We start from the raw sequence: 24505 nt of genomic DNA on the forward strand, positions 1-24505 counted from the left end.
CATGTGTCCAACAGGAAACAGGAGTCTTATATTCAGCCTACTAACCAATGGGAACATTTTTTAAATAAATATTAAAAAAATAAAAACTATCAGAATTTTTAAGAAAACACACAACCTACAACGTGATATAACACTTTCCAGACATAGGATGTAATGGTGCAGCCTATGTCGGGTGCTGGCGTATGGCGCAGGTTCAGGAGCTGTTCTTCAACTGACATCTGCCAAAAACAGCAGCAACTGGAGCCAGCACCGATTGCTGCCATTTTACTCCTTACATGCCACTGTCATTGTCTTGCACTGTAAAAAAAAAAAGTTTGGCACTTGGAAGAAGAGGAGGAATAAATGAAAGTAAAAAAAAAGTGAAAATTGGCCATGATGGGGAAGGGTGTTAAACAATAGGTCATATAGTAATGACACATTCCCTTTTTAAAGGGGTGTTCCTAGAAAGACAACTACTCTGTAGGAATCAGTAGATTTCTAGACGCATGTGTTGCATGTGACCTTGACCTTTTCTTACTCCATTATGGTAGTTTTTAGTACTAGGACACGAAACCTCAGGTCTATTGCCTGGTGCCTGGGATTTTCCAGGACAAATAATCAACCTTCTTTGCTTGCACCTCATGGCACCCTTAATCTTTCCTTAATAGGGTATTCCCATCTCCGGGAACCTATCCTGATATGTAGTAGGTGTAATAATAATACTATTAGCAAATACCTTCAATTAGAAATGTAGTATAGTTCTCCTGATTCGCTATGTCACTCACCCCAGGTGCAGGGCATTGCAGTAGATTAGGTTTCCATGGTTACAAATAGTGAGTTAATTGCTAGTGCTCGTAACCATGGATACCTAAGCTAACACAATGCCCTGCACATGAGGTAAGCAACATAGGTTATCAGAAGAATTATACATTTCTGTTTTTTGGGTGTTTTTTTTGCAAACTTTGCCATAGTTTTTCATTTTCTCCAGACCTTGTATATGTGAATTGGAAAGGTATCATCCACTAGAATCCATTGTATGCATTTTTTTTTACTTGGAATTGAGCAAAATAATTTGCGCTGTTGCTTTCCTGGCCCAGCATCCGGTCTGGTCCTCCATTTTAGCCGGACCGGGCAGTCTTCGCTACGGTAGCCGGTTTCCTGGACACCTCTGGCGTTTCCTAGTCCACAGGCCCAACAATCATGGCATCGCTCAACTCTAGCCATATCCTTTAGTCTATAATCTTCTCTTCATTAGTATATCGGACAGATTTACCAAAATTTGCAAAGTAATATAAAAGTAAGGACGACGAGGACCGCCAGGAGGCTAATGCGGATCAATTCCACAATGAGTTGAGCGTTGGAAGATATTAATGCGTTCCCAATAGATTCTGTAATAAAAAAAGACATTAATAAAAGAAAGTTGGTGCAGTCCATAGTAAATGCAGCAGATAGAGAGTTTGGCTATAGGACAGGCCTGACGACATGGCGGCAAATCGAGAGTGGCGGACAGTGAAACTCGATCCTGCACTTTCCGGCCCCAAATGTACTATGACCATAGAAGTCAACTCACCGAGGACCTGTAAGGTGGTTCCATCAGCCCTATGGGCCACACCGTAAAAGAACTTCACCTTGCAGACGTATAATCCCGAGTCACAAACGCTGGCCCTGCGGATGGTCATGACGAGAGCGCTGTCGGTGGAGGTGAAAGTAATGCGTTCGTCCGTGGAGCTGTTCATGGGGTTCGATTCATCTGGCATTCGGTAGAATTCGGCAGAAGCCGCCAGACGCTCGGCCCCGTGGTTGAATGTGCAGTTGATCGTTGTGAGGTCTCCCTCGCGGACGGTTAAGGAGTTTGGATGCTGAGTGACCTTAGAACAGGAGGCGACTGCAAAGGGAAAAAGAGAGGAAAGCAGATGATGGATTCCAACAGATGACTCGGAGATACGTCCTGATCGAAAAATACGTTCTGGGAAATCGGCCACATTTAAATAAAATAAAAAATATATACTCCCCTCCCAGACCGGGCCATTCCTAAAATTCCTAAAATGTTGGCGCAGTGTCTCACATGAGCGCTGCGGCCTATCAGATCTCTTCTAAAAGCTGCAGTCCATCAACGCCGGCTAATAGGCATAAAGTCCCATGAGCTCCGGGAGCTCATGGAAGGGCGTATATGTTTTTTTATTTTATATCGGAAATTTTAATATTTAAGAAGAAATTTTACTCCAGCAGACCACCCCTTTAAGGTCTTGGCTCTCTCTATTGACTGCTTTATATACTGCAGCTATGGAGGGTGCAGAGGTAACAGGGTCACCCAGGCTCTTGTACTGGAGGAGTTCCAAAGGTTTTGTATCCCACCAGTCTAAACACAGTTTTTCAAGCATCCAGACATACATTTTTCCTTAAAAAGAACTTGTCACTTGCCACAAAATTTTTAATTGGTGGAAATGCCGCTGTTCTCCTGAATCCAGCGATGTTTTTCTTTTATTCCTGCGCCTCTCCGTTCCTGAGATATGGGCTCCTCTTCCAGGTGTATAAATCTAGTCTTGTTAGTCAAGTGGGTGTGGTCCTCAACTCTGTTTTAAGGATCACGCCCCATTGGTTAGAAGACTAGATTTATACACAGGGAAGAAGAGGCCATATCTCAGGAACGGAGAGGAGCAGGAATAAAAGAAAAACATCACCGGATTCAGGAGAACAGCGGCATTTACACCAAGCAAAAAAATACATCTTTATTACAATTGACAGGTTTTCTTTAAGTCCAGGACTAGATTACTTTGGGAATGTTTACAGAAGTATACAGTAGGTCAGCACCATCTAGTGGAAAACCTTTGTATTATCGCTTTAATGGGAATCTGATGCTGATGCTTGATTTACAGTTGCATGAAAAAATGTTTGCCCCCTTCCTGATTTCCTGTTCTTTTGTATGTTTGTCACACTTAAATGTCTCAGATCACCAAACAAATGTAAATATTAGAGAAAGATCACACAAGTAAACTCAAAATTAAGTTTTTAAATGAAGGTCTTTATTATTAAGGGTAAAAGAAATCCAAACCTACAGGGCCCTGTGTGGGGTCCTAGGCTGCTGCCGGTCCTGTATGCCAGCAGGTGTCAGTGCCTGGGCCCACCCGAGAATCCTCCAGTTCTCCAGTGCGCCAGTCCGACCCTGCGTACAAGTAACACAACATTTCAGTAAAATATGGTGGTGGTAGTGTGATGGTCTGGGGCTCTATTGCTACTTCAGGGCCTGGAAGACTTGCTGTGATAAATAGAACCAGAAAATTCTGAAGGGGAATGTCCACCCATCTGTTAGTGACCTCAAAAAGCAGCGCACTTGGGTTATGCAGCAGGACAATGATTCAAAACACACCAGCAAGTCCACCTCTGAATGGCTTAAGGAAAGCAAAATTAAGACTTTGGAGTGGCCTAGTCAAAGTCCTTAATCCGATTGAGATGCTGTGGCATGACCTTAAAAAGACAGATCATGCTTGGAAACCTTGATTGCAGTTGTTGCCGCTAAGGGCGGCCCAACCAGTTATTAGGTTTACGGCGCAATAACTTTTTCACACAGGACCCTGTAGGTTTGGATTTCTTTTTCCATAATAATAAAAATCTTCATTTGAAAACTGTATTTTGTCTTTACTTGAGTTATCTTTGTCTAATATTTAAATGTGTTGGGTGATCTGATACATTTAAGTGTGATAAACATGCAAATGAATAGGAAATCCGAAAGGGGGCAAATACTTTTTTCACACAACTGTCATTTACCAGTGCAGGCTCCGTGTCATGATGTACATAAATAAAGCCATAGTGTCACTTTTTCTTTGTGCTAACGTGGTTCCAGTTGGGCCAAGAAAAGTCAATTAATTGCACAGTTTGTGAGTCCAAATGCATGTATTTGGGGCTAAGAATCATTTTTCCACTTCAATAAACATTTTGCACCCTATGGCTTTAGCAGGATATTTTATTTCACTCTGCACTCAACTTTCATGGGGTCTGTGGTCATAAATCAGCCGAGAGGAGCTAAGAAAAAGTGATTTAAAAAAGTCACATACACTTTTATTGATTGGTCAGAATGAGCTCACTGATGAATTCTCAGTTAGCCCACTCAGCAGCCAGCAATAATCAGTTCATGACAGAGGCTATAAAAGAAAAGAGGTGGGAAAATTTTTACTGAAATTTAGCAAAAAAAAAAAAAATCTGTGCAAGCAGTAAACAAAAATTGTAATCGTCACCAATGGTGGACAACCCCTATAACATCAAGAGAATAAAGGATTCTTTCTTCCTGTGACTATAAAGAGGTCCCCAAAACACCAAACTATCGGCAAATCTACTGGGATCTGCCAACAGAAATCCAGATCCAGTGGTAAACGCTCAGGATCAGCACTACAAGGTTGTCTGGTCTCGGAAAGTAACTTCTTGGTGGCTCGAGAAGACATAATAATTGTGTTAATATTGATTTGTATGGAGGAGGAGCACAACAAAAGTCAAAAACACCGGTGTGAGAGCTCATCTGGCATTCTCCTACATACATGAGAGTGACCCATTTTTTATGCGGGAAGTGGTTTTGTGGTCAATGTTGACCAAGGTTAGAATGTTTTCAGAACATTTTAACATGATCTGTGCGGATTTTACATCTTAAAAACATGAAAGGTATTTTAGTCCGGCACCCAGAAGTCCAAAAAAATACCAATTGTTCAGAATTTGTCACAGAATCAATAGCAGAGGAAATGAGGTCGTGTTTCGCCATCCTTCCACCTGGGCTCGTGTTCCGATATCACTACCTCGACATAGCAGTACGCCAACGTGCCTCAACTATGGTCTTGGGGGTATTCCAGTAAGAAAAAGTTATCACCTATCCATAAAACCTTATGAGATCATGAGACCCCCACTAATAGACGTTGAGGGCTATGCTTGGCCATCTCTGGCAGTGCCATAGAGAGTGCATTTTGTGGCAGCCTAGTATGTGCACTACTGCCTCTCCATTCTGGCATTCGTAGGGGGTCACAGTCACCAGTGTAGAAGCTATCACCTGTCCTGTAAATAAGTGATAACATCTTACTGGAATAACCCTTTAAAGGGGTTGTTTGGGGCTGCAGGAAAAAAATACATTAGCGTGGTGCTCGGCACAGCCCCATAAAGTCTGAACGGGGCGGCGGTCCAGCTTATTCACTGCTCCATTCTTACTGGTGTAAAAAAGCCGCAGTCTGCCGATCGGTGCTGATCCCATCAGTCAGACTGCCACCAATCAGTAAGTTATTATTTATCCTATGGATAAGCGCTAACTTGAGAAAACTGGACAGTTCCTTTAAGGGAAGTTAAATGCAATAAGACATTTTTCTGTGCTCCTTCTCGTCCCCCTTCTGAAGGATACACCACATATGAGCTGCCGAGAAGAGATACGTAAACTACTACGACCACGTATGAGCCGCTGAGAAGAGTTATGGCAACTACTACAACCACGTATGAGCCGCCGAGAAGAGATATGTAAACTACTACGACCAAGTATGAGCCGCCGAGAAGAGTTACGGCAACTACTGCAACCACGTATGAGCCGCCAAGAAGAGTTACGTAAATTACGACCACGCATGAGCTGCCGAGAAGAGTTACGGCAACTACTACGACCATGTATGAGCTGCTGAGAAGAGTTACAGCAACTACTACAACCATGTATGAGCCACTGAGAAGAGTTACGGCAACTACTACAACCACGCATGAGCCGCCGAGAAGAGTTACGGCAACTACAATGACCACGTATGAGCCGCCGAGAAGACTTACGGCAACTACTACGACCACGTAGGAGCCGCTGAGAAGAGTTACGGCAACTACTACAACCACATATGAGATGCCGAGAAGCGTTACAGCAACAACTATGACCACGTATGAGCCGCCGAGAACAGTTACGGCAACTACTACGACCACGTAGGAGCCGCTGAGATGAGTTACGTCAACTACTACAACCACGCATGAGCTGCCGAGAAGAGTTACAGCAACTACTATGACCACGTAGGAGCCGCCGAGAAGAGTTACGGCAACTACTACGACCACGTATGAGCCGCCGAGAAGAGTTACAGCAACTACTATGACCACGTATGAGCCGCCGAGAAGAGTTACAGCAACTACTATGACCACGTAGGAGCCGCTGAGATAAGTTACGGCAACTACTACGACCATGTATGAGCCGCCGAGAAGTTACGGCAACTAATATGACCATGTATGAGCCGCCGAGAAGAGTTACGCCAACTACTACGACCATGTATGAGCCGCCGAGAAGAGCTACGGCAACTACTACAACCACGTATGAGCTGCCGTGAAGAGTTACGTAAACTACTGCGACCACATATGAGCCGCCGAGAAGAGTTATGGCCACTAATACGACCATGTATGAGCTGACAAGCATTACGGCAACTATGACCACATATGGGCCACCGAGAAGACTTATGGCAACTAATACGACCATGTATGAGCTGAGAAGAGTTACGGCAACTACTGCGACCACATATGAGCCGCCAAGAAGAGTTATGGCAACTAATACGACCATGTATGAGCTGAGAAGAGTTACGGCAACTACTGCGACCACATATGAGCCACCGAGAAGAGTTATGGCAACATCTTTGACCACTTTTCTGGCTCAGGAGATTGGCTGCCACTTTGTAAGCCCATTTTTTAATTAGACTGGCAAAAAGGGAATAATTTCTCCTGCAAATTAAAAAGCAATATAAAAGGATAAGGGAGGGCCTGAACCGGATTTAGGGGTCCTAATGTGGAATTCTGGGGGAAAAGGGCACTGTTATGTTTACTTTCTAGGTCTCGTCTGCTTTTGCTTCATATTTATTTTGGGCAGTGTTCGCACTAATCCCCGAGGTATCAGCATACAATGCCTCGCTGAATGCACAAGCCCGGCCGACAAGTACGCGATAAGATCTACACTCGCAAATCCCAAACTGAGCCCCACCCCCGACATGGGAAACTTTTTCTACTTTATTGTTCTAAATATTTGCCGTTGAGAATTACTTCATTTCAGCCAAACATTTATTTCATGTTGTTGCTAATTTAGTATAACTCAAAGAACAGACCTCGAGTCTCATGACTATAAAATCCATCCAAAGCCGAGAGGGGGAGGGCGGGCAAAATACTCCATAGGCATGCGGTCTGGTACAGTATTATATGTGGTACAGTTATATGAAAAAGTTTGGGCACCCCTATTAATCTTAAGCTTAATGTTTTATAAAAATTGTTTTTTTTTGCAACAGCTATTTCAGTTTCATACATCTAATAACTGTTGGGCACAGTAATGTTTCTGCCTTGAAATGAGGTTTATTGTACTAACAGAAAATGTGCAATCTGCATTCAAACAAAATTTGACAGGTGCATAAGTATGGGCACCCTTATCATTTTCTTGTTTTAAATACTCCTACCTACTTTTTACTGACTTACTAAAGCACTTTTTTTGGTTTTGTAACCTCATTGAGCTTTGAACTTCATAGCCAGGTGTATGCAATCATGAGAAAAGCTACTTAAAGTGGCCACTTGCAAGTTGTTCTCCTGTTTGAATTTCCTCTGAAGAGTGGCATCATGGGCTCCTCAAAACAACTGTCAAATGATCTGAAAACAAAGATTATTCAACATAGTTGTTCAGAGGAAGGATACAAAAAGCTGTCTAAGAGATTTAACCTGTCAATTTCCACTGTGAGGAACATAGTAAGGAAATGGAAGAACACAGGTACAGTTCTTGTTAAGGCCAGAAGTGGCAGGCCAAGAAAAACATCAGAAAGGCAGAGAAGAAGAATGGTGAGATCAGTCAAGGACAATCCTCAGACCACCTCCAGAGAGCTGCAGCATCAACTTGCTGCAGATGGTGTCACTGTGCATCGGTCAACTATACAACGCACTTTGCACAAGGAGAAGCTGTATGGGAGAGTGATGCGAAAGAAGCCGTTTCTGCAAGCACGCCACAAACAGAGTCGGCTGAGGTATACAAAAGCACATTTGGAGAAGCCAATTTCTTTTTGGAAGAAGGTCCTGTGGACTGATGAAACCAAGATTGAGTTGTTTGGTCATACAAAAAGGCGTCATGCATGGCGGCCAAAAAACACAGCATTCCAAGAAAAACACTTGCTACCCGCAGTAAAATTTGGTGGAGGTTCCATCATGCTTTGGGGCTGTGTGGCCAATGCCGGCACCGGGAATCTTGTTAAGGTTGAGGGATGCATGGATTCCTGTCAGTATCAGCAGATTCTTGACAATAATGTTCATGAATCAGTGACAAAGTTGAAGTTACGCAGGGGATGGATCTTTCAGCAAGACAATGATCCAAAACTCCGCTCCAAATCTACTCAGGCATTCATGCAGAGGAACAATTACACTGTTCTGGAATGGCCATCCCAGTCCCCAGACCTGAATATCATTGAACATCTGTGGGATCATTTGAAGAGGGCTGTCCATGCTCGGCGACCATCAAACTTAGCTGAACTGGAATTGTTTTGTAAAGAGGAATGGTCAAAATACCTTCATCCAGGATCCAGGAACTCATTAAAAGCTACAGGAAGCGACTAGAGGCTGTTATTTTTGCAAAAGGAGGATCTACTAAATATTAATGTCACTTTTCTGGTGAGGTGCCCATACTTATGCACCTGTCAAATTTTGTTTGAATGCAGATTGCACATTTTCTGTTAGTACAATAAACCTCATTTCAAGGCAGAAACATTACTGTGTCCAACAGTTATTAGATATATGAAACTGAAATAGCTGTTGCAAAAAAAAACAATTTTTATGAAACATTAAGCTTAAGATTAATAGGGGTGCCCAAACTTTTTCATATAACTGTATATACATGATATAGCCTAGGTTAATGCATGTAATGTGTACACAGTGTTACCGTCTCTTAAAGGGGCTGTCTGGATCGGATGGGTTCCAACCGATGGGACACGCCCTGGTCAAACTGGAACAGCAGGTTGGTTAACCAACAGCAGCTCCATTCATTTTCCATGGGGCTGCTGGAAATAACCGAGTACAGCCCCAAAGAGAATGAATGGAGCGGCAGTGGAGCATCCGACCAGCAGCTCTATTCTAAAATGAATAAAAATTCTCCATTTCGCTGATTGTTGTGAGTTCCAGGAGTCTGATCCAAACCGATCAGCTATTTATTACCTATTCCTCAGACTGATGATAACTTGTCTTCACAGGAGAACCCGTTTTAGGCCCCCATACACATTAGATAGCTGCAGAACGAATGGCTACCTCTCCCGTCTCCCCCCATGCCCAGGAACACAATGGCCAAACTCCTTTTGTATCTCTCGTAGAAAAAAAGATCCAACGCTGAAATTTAACAGGCTTGTCCTCCTTGACATCGTGAACCGGGGGAGACTTGGTAGATCTCCATACACATTAGACCGTTGGATTCAGACGATAGTGTATGGGCACCTCTTGCCTGCTATTCCTTCTTTTGTGCTCCAGAGTGTTTTTTTCTACCGACAACTGGATGTTGCCACTATGGTCAGCTATATTGAAGGTTTATGGAGCACCGTCCTTTGTCACTCGGTCAAGCACTAATTTTCTACTTTTCTATTACTCTCTTCACCCTTCTTCTCTAAGGCTCGTTTCACACCTCTGTGAAACAGGGACCGTGCATGGATCACAAGACCCGACCTCCTGAGCGAACTGCCCCATGAACCTATATGAGGTCAGAAGCCCCTGCGGCTGGGACACTTACATACTACCTAATATATACTTGATAACGGTCCACAAAAAAGGTAAAGCTTAGCAAAACAGCAGGGTTTACATGCTCTTAATTTTGCACCCTAAATGTTGGCGAGTATGCCAGTAGGAGGTGGCGCACATGTGCCCCTTTTAGATCAAAAACATTCCCTACGGAGTAGCTAAAAGCCATTGTTTCACCAACTCCCCTCCCCTGTATTAGGCATATAGGGCTCAGCAAATACAGGGGGCCAATTGCGTTGGCAGTCAGTGATATTCGTTGATGATGAAAATGAATGCAGATAGTTGTATTACCAAGAGAAGTTGAGATTATAGGCACGGAACAGGCCCCATTTCAAGTTTTTGTTATGGCGACCCAAGGTTACTATTTACACCTCCTATCAGACTCTGCAGTCTCAGATGGAAACTGATAATCATACAGTCACAAAGTCATAGGCTTCTTAGAAATACAAAGACCCTGCTGTCTATTCCTCTCCTCTTTCTGGTCAGCTCCACCTCCAGATGTATAATTCACCAGACCCAGTCCAGCAACCTGAGGCGACTGGAAAGGTCTCCTATCTTACAACATTGTCAGCTCTTCTTTTGATTAGCCAGCCTGGCATGATGATGTCATCGATGAGGTCACACCAGGAAAACTAGTCAAAAATAGAACCGCGGTTGACATAAAGTAGGAGGCGTTTTTCAAGGCACCCCAGAGACTACTGATGTGGCCGATGGACCAGGTCATGAGAATCAATGCACACCAACTCTACTACTAGCAGTAGAGGCTTTAATAATCAGATAAAATAATTACAGTATTTTACATCAATGTGTGGTAGTTCAACTCAAGTGGTGGTATACGGAGGCAGAAAATAGGAACACTGTCTCTTTAAATCTTGGCTGCTTTATTATTATGCGGCATAAATAGGAAAAAAACAAAGAAAATAAATCGCTGCAACACAGTCCATGCATATGGGGGTGGCAACCCGCTCTGGAGCAACACGGGTTCAGTCCTACCTCCTCAAGACACAAAACCACTGGAGAAGGAGAATCCTCTCACCAGTCTTGCTGACCCAAGACTGCCTCTAGAGCTGTTATTTAGACCCCAGACCATGTGACTCTTTCTATCATGTGACTGACCACATGATCATGACATCACACAGGTCCTGGCAGCTCTGCAGGTGGAGATAAGGTGGACCTCCTCCCACCCGCTCTATGAAGGTCCACATGAAACCAGCCCATTATGCAACTTTAACTTAACCCTCACAACACGTAGTGTGCTGGAGGAAAATACTCTGGTTTCATATCACTGACACCATTAGGCACAGTGACACATATCTCCCCTCTATTACATTACCAGTGACTTTGTGACAAACGCCATAAATGCAGCGGTTTCCCGTTTTGGACAGGCCTTTTTGTTAGAAAGGTCCCCCAAAGATAAGCTAATTAATAGGTATCTGGTTGCTTGGACCCCTCCTAAAAAAGAAAGTTAGCAGTGATCTGTAGGAAGTAAGTAATCATTTCTCCTGCAGCACCTCCGCAGGGCAAATAAAGTATTACATATCCAGGATTGAAATTGGTGAGCTGTCCATTTAATGGATGGATTCAATGGGTCATCCAGCGTGAGTCATACTCTTTGCAGCCAGTCCTGAATTCGGGGTCCACTTATCTCCAAATTCTCTAATTGAGCATTTCAATATGGGGCTTTTGAAAATTGTGATAATTTCATGATAATTTTTAATACAGCTCCTTGTTGACAGGTTTTGACAGGTTTGTGGTTACTCGTATATCCGCTGCTGTGTACTGCTGTTGCTTTCCTGTTCTCTGCACTCTACATATAGTTTCACACCTTTGCAGAGCAGTAGTCCGAAGCCAGGACCACAGAGAAACATCTACAGCAATGCTGCCTAACCACAGCACGGCCCTGAGCTCTCTAGTAGTTAAACGCTGTGGATTTCCTTTCATTTTTTGTACAATTTTTTTTGTATGAGACTTGATTTTTTCTTTTTGCATCAATTAATAACAACGGTCATTTAAATACTAATCCCCAAAAATAAATACATTTTTACTCCCCTTTTACGCATGGACTGACACTTCACACCTTTGTTTGTTCGGAGGGATTCTTGACAAGATCTTTCAACACAAGATCAAAAGGAATTGCGCTGACCCCTCGCTTCAAGGGTCCTATAATAAAGCTTCAGCACCATTGTTACCCCATACATGCCATCTCTTCCCAAAGGTAGACGAGACTGGACTCCGAAAAAGGCAGGCAAATCTGATAGGTGCCCGCGCTCTATCACATAGCCTAGTCCATGGAAACTCTCCATCATCACACCTATTGGATATAGCTTGTGACCTGACTTCTTCTGCTCAAGTCTACGGAGTGCAGAAATAGGGAGAGACCAGCAAAGGGGTAGTTTGGAGTCTGCAAATGGGTGATCTGGTATCTGCATGTGTTTTAGAAGGTTTGATGTGTGGTCATTTTGAGTTCCTAAAGGGGTTCATATTTATATATATATATATATATATATATATATATATATATATATATATTTGCAAACTTTTTATAGTTTTTAGGCACCTCCCAAAAATTATCCCCTGTGGACTCATCCCCTTTTAAAGGTTGTGCCTAATCATGTCTATATCACACCATATTCCTGCTTCATTCACGCCTCTACCATGCCCCACTAAATGACTTTAAGCCACCGATGAAGCACTTGAAACCTGCTTACCAGGATGTTTTCGAAGGCTATTTCTACACATGATAGATCTACCAATTACCAGGACCCTCTGTAAATTATAAACATTTGCTATTTTTGAGATGCGGTATAAATGGGGAGGTTATAGAGCCCCAAAATCTTCCCAATGGCCCTTCTGAAAAGTTGGTAAGTACATGCTACCCAAGCCCAAGTCAGGAGCGCAACCAGATTGAGGGAAGAGGTTGAGGAGCCTGGGGGGGACCCAAAAGGCCCCTATGAGAAGACGAATAATATTAAGGACATGTGATATTGGGGACCCAGTTGTAGATGTTGCGTTTGGGACCACAAGCATTGACCCGGATATAACAGCAGATGCTGTATTTAGGAGCTCAGACTTCAGTGCGAGCAGGGAACACTTGACCGGCCGTCACCTATGTGGTCACACTTTACTTTTATCCGTCTATTACTAGCCACAGGATGTCGATATTTTCACCTCTTCTGTAGTTATTTAGACATATGCTGGTCATACATATAACCACTGCTCACACCGCTACCATGACTCAAATTCACCATTTTCATATCTCTCATTTACATTGGTGATGATGTGGCCAGACCCTCATTCTCAAGAACAGTGGAGATTGGGTCCCTATGGCCACCCTAGTTTTTAATAACAATCCACCTTGAGCTGAATATTTAAAGGATTTGTCCACTGCTTGGATATAAGTACCCGACACCGACCACTACTCAGCGGACAGGTCTGGTTACTCCGGCACCATACACTGTGTAAATCCGGCCACCGCCAGAGTTGGTAACACTGATAGGTGGGGTGCCAGGACCAAAGGATGTCTTTAATATCAAAGTAATGGGCAACCCCTTTGATACCTTTTAGATCTTAAGAACCAATCAATTAATTGAATCTTTTCAAGAGCCAAATCTTTTTTATCTTTCCCTCTACATAGCCATTGTTGTAGTAGAGTTGAGCAAAAAAAAATCTCCGCTGACCCCAATCCGATATCTAGTTCGCTCCTCCTGAGTAGGATCCACTTCTGCAGATGGTATCCTCGGCCGGGCATCATGGGTGTCACTTGTGACGTCATGACATTGTGGCGCTTAGTAAACGCCAGATGCGCCCAGGATGTCGGGTGCAGAAGTGAACACTATTTATTCCAGCTGACGTGTTGTTTTTTTTATGTTTAGTGCAAAAACGCTGTGTTTTTTTTTTCAGCCTGTACGGAAAAAAATGCACCAAATAAAACGCAGGCGGCATGAGTTTTCATTAAATCACATCCGCAATGTTTGACCTGTTATACGTTTTGGGATTCAAATGTGAAGATTTTACTGTCATCATTTTGGAGTAAAAATTACTTTATTATTTATTTATGTTTTTTGTTCTTTTGTGGGAGGCAGGATAAAAAAATTAAAAAAACAAAACAGAATTTGGATATTTTCGGACACACAGCGTCACACCTCTCATAAGGTTATAGAAGGTGTTGCAGCTCAGACTATTCACTTCAATAGAGCAGAGCTGAAATGCCAGACACAACCCCGGGACAGGTGTGGTGCTGTTTCTGGAAGAAAGAATCCATGTTCTTCCTGCTCAGTAGAAGCCCTTTAAACCGTGCAGAGAGGATAGATGACAACATGTCACACATCATCGATTTGTATGGTCTGATGCAGAGCAGATTGCTGAGGAATGTCGCCTATCGGATTTAGCTTGGCTAAAGTCCAATCTGACGTTACCTTGTAGTTGTTGTGAGCGCTCGCCATTTGGAGAATGCAGGTTTACGCAAGAGACAAGGCCAAACAGGTCCACATTAGACAGTTGTTCATTAGACAACTCAGAAAAAGATTATGATATAAGATATTTATAAAAAGGGAGATTACAATCTTGGTATAAAGGCAGCTAAAACAAGTTATGAATTTTGAGGGAACACAATGTTTGCTTTGGGTCTAATTGTAACATTATGTACCACAGAGAGGCCCATAAAAACAGGAGACTCAGGTCTGCATGCCCCTTACCCAAAAAGTGTAAATGTATAGCTGGAAAGTGCCCAAAAAGTGCAGCTCGAGAATAACCAAAAAGTGTAAAAAGTGTAGTTGGAGAGAACCCAAAAAGTGTAGCTGGAGAGTACCAAAAAATGCAGCTAGAGACTTCCCAAAAAGTGTGGAAGCGTAGCTGGATAGTACCCAAAAAGCGTATAAGCATAGCTGGATAGTATCCAAAAAGTGTAGAAGCGTAGCTGGATAGTACCCAAAAAGTGTAGAAGCGTATCTGGATAATACCCAAAAAGTGTAGATGTGTAGCTGGATAATACCCAAAAAGTGTAGATGCGTAGCTGGATAGTACCCAAAAAGTGTAGAAGTGTAGCTGGATAATACCCAAAAAGTGTAGATGCATAGCTGGATAGTACCCAAGAAGTGTAGAAGCATAGCTGGATAGTACCCAAAAAGTGTAGAAGCATAGCTGGATAGTACCCAAAAAGTGTAGAAGTGTAGATGGATAGTACCCCAAAAGTATAGATGCATAGCTAGATAGTACCCAAAAAGTGTAGAAGCGTAGCTGGATAGTACCGAAAAAGTATAGAAGCATAGCTGGATAGTACCCAAAAAGTGTAGATGTGCAGCTGGAGAGAATAAAAAGTGTAAAAGCATAGTTGTAGAATACCCAAAAAGTGTAAAGCATAGCTGGATAGTACACAAAAAGTGTAAAAACGTAGCTGGAGAAAACCCAAAAAGTATAGCTGGAGAGATCCCAAAACGTGCAGCTATAGAGTACCCAAAAAGTGTAAAAGCATTGCTGGAGAATACCCCGAAAGTGTAGAAATGTAGCTGGAGAGTACTCAAAAGTGTGAAAGTGTATATGGAGAATACCCAAAATGAGTAGCGGGAGAAAACCCAAAAGGTGTAGCTGTAGAGTAACTAAAAAGTATAAAAGTGTAGGTGGAGAGAACCCAAAAGTGTAGCTGGAGAATGCAGAGGTAGTAGTTGCACCTGCCCGAGCCACAGGAAAGGCCATTAGTATTAAAAGCAATGTTACGATCATCAGCCTCTGCTTCTGCTCTAATCACCCACTGTGCTCCTACGTATACGCCAATTTTTCACAAATTTGCTAGGACTGTCACATTTGTTCAAAAACAATTAGGGCAAATTTGTTGCATCTTGGACCAAAAAGGAGAAGATATAAACAGTCGACATCAACAAATGAGTTGTTCTGTGTAAGGATTATGGAGGGTGAGACTAAAATGTTTCTAAGTTACCAGCACAAAATTTTGGTGAAAATGCTCCTATACCCGCTAGCCAGTTACCAACGATGATCCATTTGCTAGAATGCGACCACCCAATGTTTTCATAAAAGGCAAACATGTCCAGGTTTTCGTTTCCTAGCCAGTGATCCCCAACATTTCTTACCTCGAGAGACACATTCGTCTTCATCTCTGAAAGAAGGTCACGGCCCACATCTAGAGCCCCCCAGAGTTGTGAAATACGGATTTTTTTTTTTTTAACAAGACCTTCCCAGTCATCTCATCATCACAATTGCTCAGATTCTTATGCTTCCCCTTTTTTCCCTTTCTAACAAATCTTCTAGAACTGACCAATCAAATTCCGCTTAATATCTCTCACCTCTAACAGGTGCCATTGTCATGAATAGAAATCAGCAAATCGATTTGATGCAATTCGAAATTGTGTACAATCTTAGGAAATTGGCCATACCTGGCGAATTCCAACAATTAGTGATTCAATTTGCTTGAGTCGCTAAAAAGATGCTCGCCTTTTTTTTACATGAAACAGAAGATTGAATCAGCCAAGAAGGCTCATGTGGAGGAAGAACGACGACCTGACACTGTAAGGGACCCTCAACGTCACTGTTACATGTAGCAGGATGTGGAGGGGAAAGTATCCCATGCACACGCAGGGGACAAGACTGACAGTCAGTGCGAAATATATTTGTCAACAATGGCTGTGATCACCAATCGTCACAGCAAGGTGCAGAAAGTGAACCAACCAAGCCATTGGTCGTGCTGGCGAGCATGGTAAGCTGAATCATCGATTGCATGTGAGCTGACAGGTGTATAATTCACATCAGGCAAAGAGTTGACTATTGGATAGCCATGCTTTTCGACCCTCATCATAAAAACAAATTGGGTGATTTTTTTCTGGCTTCTGAAAGGGAGTCAAAATTGGTGAATTACCAGGAAAACGTTGTGTTCCCAGCTTGGCAAAGCTTTACGTCTGACCGCTCCCTGCCGAGCTAACTTTCTTTCACTGTTGCCAGCACAACAATAATTAGCTGAGACAGCAGCAATTACAGTATATTTGACAGGATGGACCAGATGTTTTATCTGCCTCTGCCACAACCTGATGCACTTCAACAAACAGCGAGTCACTGACTGAACCGTGACTGAATCCTTTCTCCAGCAGATATTCCAAGCCACGATCCCATTGAATTCCGGTAAGCTAATTGGGCCAGTTCTTGCCACTGGTCCAGTACTGTCATGTACAGCCACCATTGTGCTGTCAGAGAGAGTGTTCAGCACAAAAGGTGGGCTTGTTCCACCAAGCAGACCAAGTTAACAACCACAAGTGTAGAAACCCTCACTTTTGTCAAAATGAATCTGGCATGGATCAGTGCTGACTTTCATTCACCTGCTGCCGATACCAATGATAGGCAGTAGCGCCTGTCTGCCTGTCCATTGTGTTCTACACTGTACTGCTGCTGACACTGATGATGCCACATGCCCAGCTGAGCATCGGTCTATCTGTCCTGTTGTATCTATGCTGTGCCAGTGCTGCCAGAGCTGGCCCTATAAACTGTGCGACTGTGGTCACTGCCACTGTTGTTACACTGTCAAACCTGTTGCCTATCCAATGTTTTCTATAGCTATACTATACTGCTGCTGGGAATGCTACCTTCTACAGGGTAAATTAACCTGAAATTGCTCCCAAAAAGGGGGTCATTTTGGCGCGGCTTTTTAAAAAGCCATTGCGTCTTCATTTCCCAAACGGTAAAGCTGTTACTGCTCACAAAAGAGGGATGATTTTTGGAAGGATTGTTAAATAGCCATTGCCTCTTCATTTGGCAAACAACAAACCTGTTGCTACCCCCCAAACAAGTATTATTTTTAGATCACGGCTTGCCACGAAATCACAGCTTCTTTCGTATATATCCAAGGTATATAAACACTGGCAAAGCAGTCATCTGCCCTGAAAAATCAGTTCTCATGCTTCGCACTGACGAGGGCCAACAGCCCGAAACACCGTGTCTGCGAATTGAGATACTGATTTGGCTTTTATCCTAAGTCATATTGCACGACTCGTTAAAGGGTTGATTGTGACTTGTAGGATAGCTACTTCCAACAAGTGGCGCTATAGAGTTAAGTCCTCTTTTTCTCAGAAGAGGCAATTTGCATATTTAAATTCCCAGAGGAGCATTGTACGGCAAATAAGCCTCCTTACCTTGACAAGCCAGAGATGGTATGTCACTCTCCATAAGGAGAAACGATACCCCTTAGACCCCAGTCCAGAGCCTCTCACCTAGCCAAATCAGTTCTCATGCTTTGCACTGACGAGGGCCAACAGCCCGAAACACCGTGTCTGCGAATTGAGATACTGATTTGGCTTTTATCCTAAGTCATATTGCACGACTCGTTAAAGGGTTGATTGTGACTTGTAGGATCGCTACTTCCAACAGGTAGCGCTATCGAGTTAAGTCCTCTTTTTCTCAGAAGAGGCAATTTGCATACTGAAAAAGGGATAAATTTGTACATTTTTTACATTTTATAAAGTTTGTCTGTGCAGTGTGCTGTTAATCAGGCTGTTGATTGCCACCAGTTTCCATCCGTTTACCCACAGCAGGTATGTGGAGATCACTTTGACATTACTAAGGCTGTGTTTGCGTTAAAGAGCTTGAAAAGGGTTCAATAAAGTCCTATGAGACCACAGAGTGTTGCAAACATCTTTTTCTGGGCAATTGGAGGCTTTCAAGTATTCCAATTTGTGACAAATCGATTATCTGCAAATCAAATCTTTGGGAAAAATTTGACAAACTTGGAAAATTCCAGTTTAAAAAGATTCAAGAAATAATCAGCGTTAGTCACTTTAACTGTCGGGGGTTTATATATAATGACTGAGTATATATATATACCATATTTTTTCAGATTACAAGATGCACTTTTTTCCCCCAAATTTGGGGGGAAAATGGGTGTGCGTCTTATAATCCGAATGTAGCTTACCGGCTGCGGTGGAATGAGGTCCCGGGGTCGCTTCTGCAGGAAGCTGGCAGCGGCGACAGGTGTGGGCTGATGCTGCAGGTCCCAGGCTGGTAGGAGGGAGTGTTCAGCGGTGTGGGTTCCGCTGACACTTAGTGAAAAATCTGGACACCCCGCACTGTCCATGGTTTCATTGTGGTGGACTCCAGAAAAATGTCCGTCAAAGGCGGCGTGTGAGCAGACTGTGATCCTGAGAGCTGACATCTCAATTTGCGCATTTTCTTGAAGTCCACCGCATTGGAAACCACGGAAAGTGCGCTGGTCTCCGGGCTTTCACAAAATGTTGGCAGAGCCCCCGCACCGCCGAACACCACCTCCTACCAGCCTGATCCCCGCAGCATCGCCCCACCCATGCCTCTGCCGAACACCCACTCATACCAGCCTGGGGCCTGCAGCATCGCCCCACTCCTGCCTCTGCCGAACACCCACTCCTACCAGCCTGGGGCCTACAGCAACGCCCCACCCCTGCCGAACACCCACTCCTACCAGCCTGGGGCCTACAGCATCGCCCCACTCCTGCCTCTGCTGAACACCCACTCCTACCAGCCTGGGGCCTGCAGCATCGCCCCACCCCTGCCTCTGCCGAACACCCACTCCTACCAGCCTGGGGCCTGCAGCATTGCCCCACTCCTGCCTATGCCGCCAGCTTCCTGTAGCAGCAACCCTGCCACGTGGGACCCCGCTTTACCACCCCCCCAGGTAAGCTACCCTACAAGCGGACTTTAAGACGCAGCACTATTTTGTCAAAACATTTTTTCCTATTTTCCTCCCCAAAATTTGAGGTGCCTTTTATAATCCAGTGCATTTTATAATCCTCAAAATACAGTAACTAAATAATATTGTCCTTTCATAAATTATTTAAAAGATGCCAAAAATATTGAAGCACAAAATTTTTCAATGTTATATATAAACATTTCTATTATTATTTTCTAAAAATATTCGGCACGGCCACGTTTTGTATATAACTAGTGACCCAAAAGGTGACCACTGATGACCTGATCAGTGACAACCGATGTCTCTGACCCCTCACTCGTGTTTCTTGTTCTATGGCATATTAACCAAATATATTACAATTCCTCTTCGCTGACTGTTTCGTTGGCGTGTACATTTTTTATTTTCCTTTATAAACATTTATGTCTAGATATCATTTAAACCAATAAATTTCGATATTAGAAATTATGAAACAGATGCAAACCTTTCAAACAGAAGATCCAGAGAAGCGCAAAGCTCGAGCGAAACATTTCATCAATACTATGGAGTGAAAAAGAAAAAAAACTAGTACAGTATATTTAGGAAAAAACTTAGGCAATATGTTTGGAGATGGCAAATGAAAAATTCAGACAAGATAAATATCTCAAGGAGAACCCATATTGAATACCCCAAAGCCAGACCTTGTTGGCTTGATATTTTGGCAAGAAACTGTTATTTCCAAGAGGGGTAAAACCAAACATCTTTTAATCCACATTATTATACAATATGAACACGTTTCGATCCTCTACTGGAAGCTTCTTCAGGGTCTTCGATTGAATACTATGGTGAAACATGTATTGATGTATAGATTTATCTAAAATTACAAAATTCCCCAATTCTTGTTGCTAACACCTAAAGCCGCTCATTCATTCATTCATTCATTCATTCATTCATTTATGTTTTTTCTAAATTCAGGAACAGTTTTATAATTCCAAATTGTCCAGTTCAATTTTTTTATTACTTTTACCACTTTTTTTATTTCTCTTATATTTTAGTATTTTTTTTTATGTTTAAGTCTTTGGTGGCGCAAAAACTTTTGATATCCTTTAATCAAACAGCTAATATTTTGTGAACATTATATATGAAAAGAAAGGAAAAAATGTAACTTTTATAGTATTTTTTATGGGCATGTACACATATAATCCACTAGTGGAAATAAGAAAGGATATAATGAGAAAAAAAGGGGCTAATCAACATCCTAAAGCAAAATATAGAGAAAAAAAAGGGAAATTAAAATTGCTGATTCACCCTCCTCATCATCACCTTATTTGATATCTTATAAGGAGGGAGTTAACGTCTTTAGGGATTTTATCTGTAAGATCTCACAAAAAAATGTCCTGCTAATTTCACAGACATTGGTATCGCACTAATAAAATTGTTCATTTATTTGTAAAAAAAAATTATTATATGCGCTCTGTTAAAGAAAAATTTAAACCAAAATTTACAACAAAAGTCAAAATTATATGCGTTCTAACAAAAAAGGCATGAAGAATTTAAAACAAAAAAAAAGTTTAAAAAAAATAAAAATAGGAAGTAATTAAAACTTAAGAACCAAAAGTTATGAAAAAGTAAAAAATAAAATAAAACAAAAGGCAATAAAAATGTAGAATAAAAGTTAAAATAAATAAATAAATAAAATAAAGGTAATAAAAATGTGGAAGAAAAGGTTAAAAAATAAATAAAATAAAGGCAATAAAAATGTAGAAAAAAAGTTTTAAAAAAGTTTAAAAAAGCAAAAGCTGCGAGTAACATACAAAATATAAAATCATAATAGTAATTTTATCTTATGTTATTACTACACTTGAACTTTTTTTATTCTGTATATCACTAGCAATTTAAATAAAAAGATTTAAAAAATTCCAAAGTAAAGCAGACCCACTTTTTCATCAGTCCCTATGTATCCCCTATCATTACCTTGGATGTCCTTGTCTTGGTCTTCCCCGCTTTTTGTATGTGGGGGTCCGGCTCTGTAGAGGAGACAGGTCCTTCTGGGGTGTTCCACTTGGTGATATTGACAGAGAATCCCCTCTACTATTCATTATTATGTGTAATCTTCACATCCTCGCGTCACCACATCCTTCCTAATGGTGCAATAGTCTTTACTCCGGCCCATTGTGTGATTTATTAGATCTCTACTTTAACCTACAAATTCTGAAAAAATTATACTTGAATAATGGTATTTGATTATTATATTAGCGCGATCATTCAGGGTTTTTATATGTTCACAATGTTATGATATTTTGTTGCTTTATTTTCTCTTTTATTTTATGTTCATTTTTATTTTCTTCATTTATTTATTCATATTTATTTTCTCTTTTATTACGGTATATATGTTCACAATGTAATTATATTTTGTTGCTTTATTTTCTCTTTTATTTTATAGTCATTTTTATTTTCTTCATTTATTTATTCATATTTATTTTCTCTTTTATTATATATATTCACAATGTCATATTTTGTTGCTTTTTTTTCTCTTTTATTTTACATTTTGTTGTCCACAACTTCAAGATTTTGCAACCTTTGTGTGTTTCATTTCCACAACGTTTTAACCCCCTTCCCAATATGACCAATTTTAATTTTTGCCCATTTCATTTTTCCTCCCCTTCATCCAAGATCCATAACTTTATCTTATTTTTTTTTCCTTTTTGTTCATGTAAGCATATGAGGGCGCTTTTTTTGGCGAAACATATATTTTTTTTATTAAAGCATTTCTTCATATGCCATATCACATACTGGAATATGAAAAGAAAAAAAAAAGAAGGTGTACATTATTTTTGTATTATTTATTATTTTTTATTTTATTTATTTATGATGTCATAAAAATTACTTGGTAATATGGTTCTCCAGATCACGCCAAAATGTTTTTATTTTTCTTGCTTTGTTTTTTGGGAACGTTTTTTTTTGGCATAGCAAGCAGGCATTTATATAGATAACATTTTTGGATACAAAGGATATTTTTATCGTTTTGTGTTTTTTTTTTTTTTTTTTTTTTTTGAGAGAGGAGGCAACTTAAAACCAGCGATGTCTCAGCCAATATCACAGGATTGTTCTCCAAGGCAGATGTTGGCTGTGTAACACAGCCGGTATCTGACTCCTGAGCCGGCTCCATACCCGACCTAGAGTAGGACATACTATTACTTCCTACGTCACCAAGAGGTTACATTTCTGTTATATACTTGTCATCACCTTTTTGTAATTTTTTTATTGTTTAACTTTTTGATTTGCTTTTGTAATATATATATTTTTTTTCTAATTATTTTTTTTTGCACTTTTTCTTTAATGTGTAACAGTTATTTTAATTTTAATTTCCTCAATCAATAGCACACATGAAAATATTAAAATTTGTAACATATCTTATCAGAAAAATTTTCTTCTTTCCCCGATGTCGTGCTGCAGGACAGACAATGTGGTTTAACCTCAACGCGTTTCGAAGCTGGACTAACTTGTTCATCAGGAGAACTAGGACATTATTGTGGGTCTCCTGATGAAGGTAGTAACTTCGAAACGCATTGAGGTTAAACAGCATTGTCTGTCCTACACAATGTCTTCTGGATTTTTATTGGGATGGCTTATCGGTGGTGCAGATCACCACTCCTATCCTCCAAGCACTTGTTTATCACAGCAAGATCTCCTGCCCCAAGGGTGTTGCGGCAACTGTCATCTGATTCCTCAGTCGCAGGTTACACAATCTCCGAAAAGGTGAGCAGTTACTTATTCCCTCACCTTGTATATCAGAAAAGCGATTGGTGTCCCCCTGACTTTTTAAGAAATGACAATTGGTGCTCATAAAGTTCTATGGACCAAGGAGGAGCTAGAGGCAAAAACAGACATCCTACTGCAAGTTCTCCTGAAATGACAGGTACTTTCAAAGTTGTTGCAGTTTTTCTCTTTCATGTTCCTCATTCTCACAACTTTCTTCTTAGTCTCTAACTCTCTCGTCATCTGATATGTTTGGTTCTGATAAATTCTGAAGGCCTCATTATGCAGAAATGCTGATTTCAAAACCGAGTGTAAAATTATGTTAAAAAAAAAAAAAAATCTGCAAAAGGTTTTTTTTTGCTAAGGACCTGAAAGTGAGTATTCATTTTAGTTATTTTTTTTTACAGGCATGGAAAAACTAATACAATTTTCCTGTTTTGAATGTGTCATCGTTGGACTGTAAGCTGTCATCTATATCATGTTCTATTGCCAATATCAATATTATTAAAATAAAAATTTACTTTTCATGACGCACCAGTGTACGGACAGTGGGGAAAATGAGGATTTGATACACTGCTGATGTTGCAAGTTTTCCCACCTACAAAGAATGGAGAGGTCTGTAATTGATATCGTAGGTACACTTCACCTGTGAGAGACAGAATCTAAAAATAAAAACCAGAAAATCGCATTGTAGGATTTTTACATAATTAATTTGCATTTTACTGCATGAAATAAGTATTTGACCACCGACCAAACAGCAAGAATTCTGTCTCTACAAACCTGTTAGTGTTTCTGTAAGAAGCCTTCTACTCTGCACTCATTACCTGTATTAATTGCACCTGTTTGAACTCGTTACCTGTATAAAATACACCTGTCCACACACTCAATCACACACCAACCACTCCACCATGGCCAAGACCAAAGAGCTGTCTAAGGACACCAGGGACAAAATTGTAGACCGGCACAAGGATGGGATGGGCTGGGCTACAAGGCAATATGCAAGCAGCTTGGTGAGAAGGCAACAACTGTTGGCGCAATTATTAGAACATGGAAGAAGCACAAGATGACTGTCAATTACATTGCAGATTCTGAGTTACATCCTGTATTATACTTCAGAGCTGCACTCACTATTCTGCTGGTGCAGTCACTGTGTGTACATACATTACATTACTGATCCTGAGTTACATCCTGTATTATACTTCAGAGCTGCACTCACTATTCTGCTGGTGCAGTCACTGTGTGTACATACATTACATTACTGATCCTGAGTTACATCCTGTGTTATACCCCAGAGCTGCACTCACTATTCTGCTGGTGCAGTCACTGTGTACATACATTACATTACTGATCCTGAGTTACATCCTGTATTATACCCCAGAGCTGCACTCACTATTCTGCTGGTGCAGTCACTGTGTACAT

The 24505-nt window shown here is 41.3% G+C and overlaps 1 protein-coding gene across 1 annotated transcript; it reads right to left on the reverse strand.

Moving 5' to 3' along the window:
• Window positions 1-1044: 1044 nt before the first annotated feature.
• Window positions 1045-23118, reverse strand: LOC143809470 (uncharacterized). The gene is made up of 4 exons (XM_077292539.1): window positions 21302-23118; window positions 19833-19888; window positions 1550-1864; window positions 1045-1367 (listed from the first exon to the last, which is right to left on the reverse strand). The coding sequence occupies exons 1-4, from the start codon at window positions 21424-21426 to the stop codon at window positions 1249-1251; spliced, it is 615 nt and encodes a 204-aa protein (XP_077148654.1). The 5' UTR covers window positions 21427-23118; the 3' UTR covers window positions 1045-1248.
• Window positions 23119-24505: the final 1387 nt, after the last annotated feature.

Source organism: Ranitomeya variabilis, chromosome 2 (genome assembly GCF_051348905.1).
Source record: "Ranitomeya variabilis isolate aRanVar5 chromosome 2, aRanVar5.hap1, whole genome shotgun sequence".
In the NCBI taxonomy this organism is placed as follows: Eukaryota; Metazoa; Chordata; class Amphibia; order Anura; family Dendrobatidae; genus Ranitomeya; species Ranitomeya variabilis.